Source organism: Crassostrea angulata, chromosome 2 (assembly GCF_025612915.1).
Source record: "Crassostrea angulata isolate pt1a10 chromosome 2, ASM2561291v2, whole genome shotgun sequence".
Lineage (NCBI taxonomy): Eukaryota > Metazoa > Mollusca > Bivalvia > Ostreida > Ostreidae > Magallana > Magallana angulata.
Window position 1 is genome coordinate 24400792 of NC_069112.1, and position 8497 is coordinate 24409288.

General features: G+C 31.6%; 1 protein-coding gene across 1 annotated transcript; it reads right to left on the bottom strand.

Moving 5' to 3' along the window:
• Window positions 1-3950: 3950 nt before the first annotated feature.
• Window positions 3951-8038, bottom strand: LOC128173366 (uncharacterized). The gene is made up of 3 exons (XM_052839048.1): window positions 7695-8038; window positions 6613-6786; window positions 3951-4352 (listed from the first exon to the last, which is right to left on the bottom strand). Exons 1-3 carry the CDS (start codon window positions 7978-7980, stop codon window positions 4102-4104), a joined length of 711 nt encoding a protein of 236 aa, XP_052695008.1. The 5' UTR covers window positions 7981-8038; the 3' UTR covers window positions 3951-4101.
• Between the last annotated feature and the right edge of the window lie 459 nt (window positions 8039-8497).

Genomic DNA, 8497 nt, shown 5'->3' on the forward strand with positions numbered 1-8497 from the left:
GAGTCTTAACTTTAATCACTTTAAAACAGATAATTATGTCATTTGTTTTTGAAAAAAAAAATACTTACATCTATGTGGGACCTATGACTTCCAATTTAGGCCAGTTATGTCACTCCCCGTAATATCGCTGCAACACAAACATGTTTTTGTAGATTCATCGTGGCTGATCATGACTAACATATCCATTGTGTTTAAGCACGTTCGTAGACTTCGGAACTTCCTTTCTTTACTAGAAATTTTGTGACCTGAAGATTTTGGATAATCGTTTATTTGAATGGCGAAATAATTATTGAATTCAGGTGCTTCATTGCAAATAATATTTACAACCAGCAATGCAGTTATATATGTCATCGGTAGCATATCTTTATCTATAATGAACGATATATACAGAAATATATGTCTATATTATATGCAGTGTATTCCTCATAAATAATATGTCCAAGTACAAAATAAACGTATTAGGAGGATTTATAGTTTTATGAGTAATCGTTTAAAACAAAGTTATGCAGAAAAAAACGTGATATCCATTAGCTAGGTACTTAGAGTAAATATTAATAGAAACGACACTATTTTATTATCTCAATTTAATTGGCAGTTTCTTTTAAGAATCAATATTTCATTTTCTTTTTCTTTGCCAAGCTGCTGTGAGATTTATAAAAATGAAAGATAAAATGGATAGGAAAACAATCATGAATACTTCTCAGAAAATCTTTCCAAAGCAAAATGAACATTTAAAGGAGACCATTGTTTCTAATGTTCTTACATAATATAAAAGTATAAAATTCCTTTATGATATATTTTTAAAATTTTATCAACAAACTTAACGATTCTTATTGTTAAACTCCAATTTATTTCGAACTTAAAGGAAAACTGTAAACAATTTCGCTACATATGCTAATGAACATTTTGTTTTAGATATTGCTATTATTTGACGGTGGGAATAAATTCACAGCAGGATTGTATTGATAGATATTTAGTACAACCATACAAGTAACCATCGGTATAAAATAAACCAATTAAGGAACGAAAGAATGTTTTCTTGTTCCAAATATAGAATCTACAACTATAAACATATACACATAAACTTATTTAAATGTTTTTGAAAGGACAAGTCCATGAATTACTGTTTATTACGAAAACAGAAACGTGCTCATAACTCCCCCACATGCATAGTAAATTTTTACAACGCAATATATGAATACTCGAATAATGACAATGTATCTTTGAGAATTACAATGTAATGACTATTGGGGTAATGATAATTATAAGATCTATGTAAAACAACGATGTCAATATTTATATACATGTTTGAGCTGTAGTACGCCTCATCCATCAGTATTGTGTGTGGGGTCTTGTATTCTTAATCTGTTGCTAGGGATTGTTCATGTTCATCAAACAGAAGCCAAATTCCTTGTTCAAGACCAGCATAATTGCAATGGGTGACATCCATCAGCAATGGGGTCTTCTAATTATCAACCTGTTGCTAGGAATTGTTCAGGTCAAAGATGTCCTTTATCTAACAAAAGTCAGGTCCGTTCTCATAGAACAACGCAACCAAACAGAGATCAGCCAGATTGCAGATTATGACGTTCTTAAAAAAAGACTACGTGGATGAAATGCATGTGTATATGACGGAAAAATAAAAGCCTTAAGGTTATCCAAGATTCCTCTGATTCTAACCCATTACAAGGGGGGACACCAATTGCAAATGTATACAGATAAAAGATAAACACAAGAGACGAGCCTGGATATTGCCTTTAAACATCAAATTGTGTACGTTGTTCACGTACAGTTAAATTCATATACCTCAGAATGTAAAGAATTCAAAGTATTTCAAACCTCTAATATAATTGTAAGAATTTTATTAGTATTATTAGTATAGGAACATGAATAGTTTAAAATTCAATGATGTCCTTTTTTCTGATCGATGTCGTCCGTATTAAGTATCAGGCGAATTAATTTATTTGCACACACAAAAGTTAATATCAATTGACATCGTCGTCTATTTATTTTTATTTCACAGTTAGCCGAATAGCTACCAGTCCAAAGTAAGAAGAGAAATACGAATAGATCAACTGCACATCTCGTTCCAGCGGTTGGTGGAATTATTATCACTGGGTAAAATAATGGATCGGTTACCAATGTCTTCCTCTATAGATGATCCTCTTTTCCAGACAAAAAAGCAGGTAATAAAATTGTCAGTTTTTGTGAATGTTTTGGGGCAAATGAATCAGAATCAGAAAAAAAAATTGTCAAGGGAAATAGGTATTAAACTGGGAAAACTGCTATTAATCCGAATATGATTTATGGTAAACAAACCCTTACAATATCAAATGGTTAAGTGGGCCAATGTATCAAAGCGGACTAAAGTTACATTGTGAGATTACAAATGTTGAGCAGCGAACTGACATATTTTTGATTTTTCATCAATATGTGTTGCTGTAAATCCTAATTAAATTGCCTCACTGAAATAGATACACACTATACGACTTTGGGCTACAAGGATTGCAGGAATAGGGTGGAATATTACGCTAGATAATTATGGGCAAAAATGGCGAAGAAACACCTTTTGGTTCATGGGTAGACAAAGTGTATAGTAACATGTGTCTATCGGCTACATCTACCGGTCAAGGACAAAGGCCTTTCACAAAAGACGTTTTCTGAAATGTTACGATTTTGATAATTATAGAATGTTTGTAAAACAATGATGTCAATAATTACATAAACTTTTGAGGCCTAATCCATCGGTATACTTGGGTAGAATTGGTCAAATTCCGATCAGAACATGTATTTATTTCATTTATAAAACTCCAAGAATACCTCATTATTAACGGCCGCCGGAAGGCGGTCTGTTATTTGATATACACCTAATATTGTTACTGCGTTTCTGCGGGATAGTTCTTTTTTAATAGAATTAATATTATGCTTCTTTTTTATGAATTAAAAATTAATTTGCATGTGGAAATATGTTTTATGCCTCTTAAAAAATATCATATATTTTTTGTTTTACTCGTAAATGAAAAAAAGGTCATACTTAGTAGACTGCCGTGCTTGGCGCGTTATTATCGAGACTATAATCTATTCGGAAAATTTCGGAGTAGTTCATTCTTTTCAAAACAATGCATCGGTATAGGTATGCGAGACGTACTAAAGACCTGAAATACTAAAAACCTGAATATCATTAAATTTTATGTAAATGATATATTTGAATTTCTATGTGCCGTGTCAAATGAAATGACGTTCTATCTATATTTATTATATCTCCATGTAAAATGTGGTAAAAAATGTCATGAAATGACATACATATCAATTATTTACGCAAAAATATGACATAAATGAAATATTGAATTGACTGGACAATTTGAACTAATCCATTTTTATTTTATCATGGGGTCCCTTGAAATCATAGAAACTAATGCATTGAGTTTTAATTCAATACAATGCAACAACAAAAAACCAAAATGGTTTGAAATACATAATTTCCAAGAGAAAAATGATGAGTTGAACTTTGTATTAATGTAAAAATCAATGCGTTCTCCATTACTTCATACTATGGCAATGATCATACAATTACCGTTAGAAATGCTTACAGTAACAATCTCGATTCTTAATGATAATAGTAAAATGTTTAATGTTCAAAACAAGTTGCTGAAAGTATATTAAAATTTACCATAAAAATAAGTACAACCAACTTTTATTTTCTTCTTTGTAGTATGTTTTTATGTAAACGACCAATGATTCATGCAACAATTATATTTTTTGCGGCCCATTTGACGCTTGCGTCAATATGATTTCTTGTTTCTTTTGTACCATATAGTTTTATAACTCAAAATGTCTGTTATTTCAAAATACATTTTAAATTACTGATATATTTACGTTTTGTTTATCATCAGTGCTCGTTTGTGCAAAAAAAGGAGACAATAGTCATGTTCAAATATCAATTTAATCAAACCATACGGCAATATATGTTGTAGTTTTAACAAAGTCAAAAAAATCTATACCTGAAATCATTTAATTACACAAGAGTTTATAAACACAAAACCACTCTTAAACAAATGTTTGAAACGACATTAATTTTTCATATTTGTATTTTATACTTTATCAGTATATAGTAAACTGGCGATAATGTTCGCACATGAAACTATATTCCACAGATGGAATCATGTCCAAACAGGAAAATGTTGTGGATCCATGTGCTCGAAGATGTATTTCACTGATGGTGCTACTCAAAATGAGCGGACATATCGCATTGAAATCGGTCGACATTTGGGCCCCGTCATTGAAGAACCACTCCTCCCCTACTTTCGTTCCTTGGATCCACACATTAATTTTAGAACCGTTTGCAATAGGAACTAAAGATAGAAAACATATTTGCTTTACCACGTCACTTGTGTTACCCAATTGTAGTGAATAATTGATCCTATATTAATCAGTCTTTTTGTAACAAATTACGACTGAAATTTCAAACTTTTTATAAAAATATGGATTTAATCTATTATACTATCCATTACCTACGAAAGTTTATTGTCAAACATTTAAACGTGTCTTATAAAAGTAATAGATATTTCCCTTTGTTCTAACAAAAGTAGAAAGTAAAACATGAATTGTATTTTCTGCTTGCTATAATTTGTTTTGACCAATTAGATCATCAGATTAATAGCGAGCGCAGCTCGCCGGCGCGCAGCGCCGGCGCGAAGCGAGCTCTACCGGCAAGGCGTGTGTGAATAGAAAATTCGGACCAGTTGCACATTCATTCAACGGATTTTTTGGGCGTCAGTAAATCGGACCAGTAATGCATCGTTTTAATCGTCCCAGCAGTTCCTTGTAATCATTGCAATTTTTATCACTTCACACTCTCACGACAATCAGCAAGACAAATTTAGACAGTAAAAACAATAACGTTGTAAGCGACATACAGTCAATGTTACCTCTAAAGTTCAACTCAGTACACTTTCAATTAAAAATAATCGTGTGACGTCACAAACGTTTACACATCGATCCGATATATTTTTTCGGAGTCAGTAAATTTTGACCCACAATTCATAGTACCAATGGTTTCCAACCTCACGTTCCAACATCATGTTCTCCCGAGAATCAAAGTAAAACTTTTGAAAAGCTTATAAGATGTGTAATTTTAAGAACATCATGCTTTTTAAGTAAATAAAACAGTATACTTCGCATACTTTTATTTCTCAGGGGAGTTTTAAAGAGTAAGACGACACTTAACCAACGTCAGCTTTGACGTCACAATAAGCACTGATAAGGGGAAATTACTCTAATTGAAGTTATTGTAAATCCGCTGAAATGACCAAAATCCTCTCAAAATCTTGCAAAGGCTAAGATAAAGAACAGCTGACGAATAAGGACATTTCTTCAGATACAGGAAACAGTTGTAAATTGCACTAATTTGGATGAATGCTCACAAATATTTTATTCACTATAATTACGGTAATTTCCTGAAACGTAACGTTATACGTAGCAGCGCCTTTTTTAAAGGGGGTGGGTGGGTGGATGGCAGCCTCATCCAAAAAATCTTTGCAAGCAAAGAGAAAAATAAATCATGAAAATTCTAATCCTTCAGCTCTTTAGCAGTTCAATGGTTTCTTTATTTTCACTTCCATTTATTACATGGAGGGGGGTAGGGGGGGGGGGGGCAACACTATGTTCTTTTCACATGATAAGCAAATATTTTTAAGCGTAAATTAAAAATAAAATTTAACATTAATTATTTTTTTTAAAGTGGAGGGGCAAATCCATGGTAGGTCGATTTTCTATGTATAAATTGACAAAAATGAAAAAAAAATTAGCATGGGGGGAGCTCTATGATGAGTCAAGTTTTATATGTAAGTTTAAGAAAAAATGTCTACTGCAAAAAAAAAGGGGGAAATCAATCAATCATAATCACAATCACTTTAAAAGAGGAGATGCAGTGCAATGAATATTTATATATTAAAATCTTTATTATTTAACAACATTGTATCTGAGATTAAACTATTGTTCTACATATAAATAAATAAATTATAACAAATCTTATAAACTATGAATAATGAAAATTTACTGAAATATAGGTATGTTTTATTTTTTTGCATTGAAATTTCACGTTGTTAATTTTATTTTATTAATTTATTATAATTGATTGTTTGATCACATGCTGTGCTCGCCCCAACGGTCGCACCGTAAAACATATTAAATATCATCAGCAGTAAAAATCAGTTTTTTATAAATGACCAAGCCAATTAAATCTTTGAATTTTGTTTTGTTTACCAGAAACATTTTATGTTAATAAAACAATTTTTAATTTCCGATTAGCAGAATTTAAAAATAAACAACAATGGTGAACTGAATTTATTCATAAATAGATGAATTTAAAACAGATTCAGCATTTTTCTTAAGCAGCTGATTGATCGCCCTTATAAATAAAGAAAACCCTTAAATCCTGATGCTTAGACAAATTGTTAAATTTAGCAAAACAATACCATTACTTCTAACCAAACATTTTTGATAAGGTTATGTCCAAAAGAGGACAAAACGTCTTGGCTTAATGGAAGTGGTGAGTGCGACTTTGCCTTCAATACTTATATGACAATGATAATGGTCACACCAAAAACCTACCTAAAATATCCGTGAGGATATCGTATTTCAGTTTGCTGTCGAGTCTGATGACGTCACTTCCCTCCGCTTGACAATGTTTTGTAGCTTCCGGATAGGAAGCAGAGGTTGACACATACTTCAAACAGATCTGGGTTTTTGTATAGTTATATGTAACGTACCCATCTTTGCATGGAGCTAAAGTAATGAATTAATGAATTTAAGTTGTTAAGAGCGATAATACGATTAATTGTTCATGCAAGTAGACATCACTGGCATTAGGACAATCCCTAGAGAGTGTTCATTGTTTCAGAGTTAAAAGCATCTTGCACTAACAATTAATATACAATGAAATTTAATGGTATGAAATGTAGGGGAAATTGATTGTAACTACTACTTCGCATGGTGTGTGTTTGTGGTTCAAGTAAACACTATCAGCTTTTTCTTTAATTTGCCATCTTTTAATAACCATGTATGTCAACATTTAAATTTCTTTTTTTTTTTAATTTCAATTTAATCCTATTTATATTTATCGGGAAAACAAATATATGTAACATAGAATGAATATACATGTATTGTAAACAACAATGTGGATATTTGATGACACAATCGTGATATTTCAGGAAATTATTTATGCATATTCATTAATGAAAAGGCACTCTGGGTTTAAGAAATAATAAACGTGTAAGATTCATGTACGAGACAATTGGTATAAAAATTTACATGTGGAAGACATAGATTTCTTTTCTTATTTGAAAGTTTACAAAGCTTTAGGTTAAAACAATTATTTCTGTGTGAACTTTGTATCAAATCATGAGGGCACATCTTTGACTTACATATATTACTGCACAAATGTATGTTTTGTCGATTGCAAAATTTTATACAAAAAATGAGCAGTTTGTTTCTTTATACGAAGATATAACTATACAATATTGAATTTATTATATCAAACATAGTTCATAACTCGGCGAACGTTTTAACTTGTTATAATCATATTTTCATTAATCACTAATTTAATCCATCAATAATCCAATGAGTTCGATAAACGGAGAGATCTGCAAGGTGTAACAATAGCAAGATATATATTTTAACCATCTGTTACTCACCAGGAACGAAAGAAGTCCACAGTGGACTGACGAGGTCTATTCCGGTCAAATCTTCACAACACAAGCACGTGCTTTGGTGTTTGTTGTAACTGAACATATAGTGAATTCTTAGTGTTCCCAGGCATCTTTGGAAACAACTTGCCGCATTAAAAACGTTGTATGGAATCTTAAAGCACGTGGCTTTTGTATAAGTCGCTGTTTTCTCACCGTGCAAACTCACCCATTGTGTTGAGTCACTTATCAAAAAATTTACAGTCAAGAGCATTCGGACATATCTGTGTAACATTTTTTACAGAGAGGCCTCTAAGTGTGTTGAGTATTTTTTTTCCTGTTGCTCTCTTGTGGTCGCTTAAAAACTTTTATTTCATTATATCTTTCGTGTTTACCTATAAATACAGATAGGTTTAAGGTCTTATTGCAGTATCGACAAAATCGTTTTTATTTGTCTTTGCTAAAAGCTCAAATGTTTATACTTTCACTGTTTTACTTTTCTACAAATACCAAGTCAAGGGTATAAGAAAAACTAAATAAAAACGATGTATTTTTTACACACAGAGACCATATTTGTTATCATTTTTAGACACTTTACTTTAATTGACTTGCAAACATCTGATAAAATATGAACCGGTAGCATGTGTCCAGAGTGTTTTTTGGACATTTAAGTAGGCTAATATAGTAAAAGGTACATTATCGAAAAAAAAACAAATAAAAACAAATGAACTTTCTGTGTGTTCGATCCATTATCACTTGATTCAACAATGTTAGAATTTCCATTAGCAGCTATGTAGACTAAATTAGAGCTA

Coding starts and splice junctions, on each gene's coding strand:
- LOC128173366 (XM_052839048.1), bottom strand. CDS start 7,980: ATGTTACACAGATATGTCCGAATGCTCTTGACTGTAAATTTTTTGATA. Junction 6,787..7,694: donor GTGGACTTCTTTCGTTCCTG/GTGAGTAACAGA, acceptor TCATTACTTTAG/CTCCATGCAAAGATGGGTAC. Junction 4,353..6,612: donor TATCCTCACGGATATTTTAG/GTAGGTTTTTGG, acceptor TTCTATCTTTAG/TTCCTATTGCAAACGGTTCT.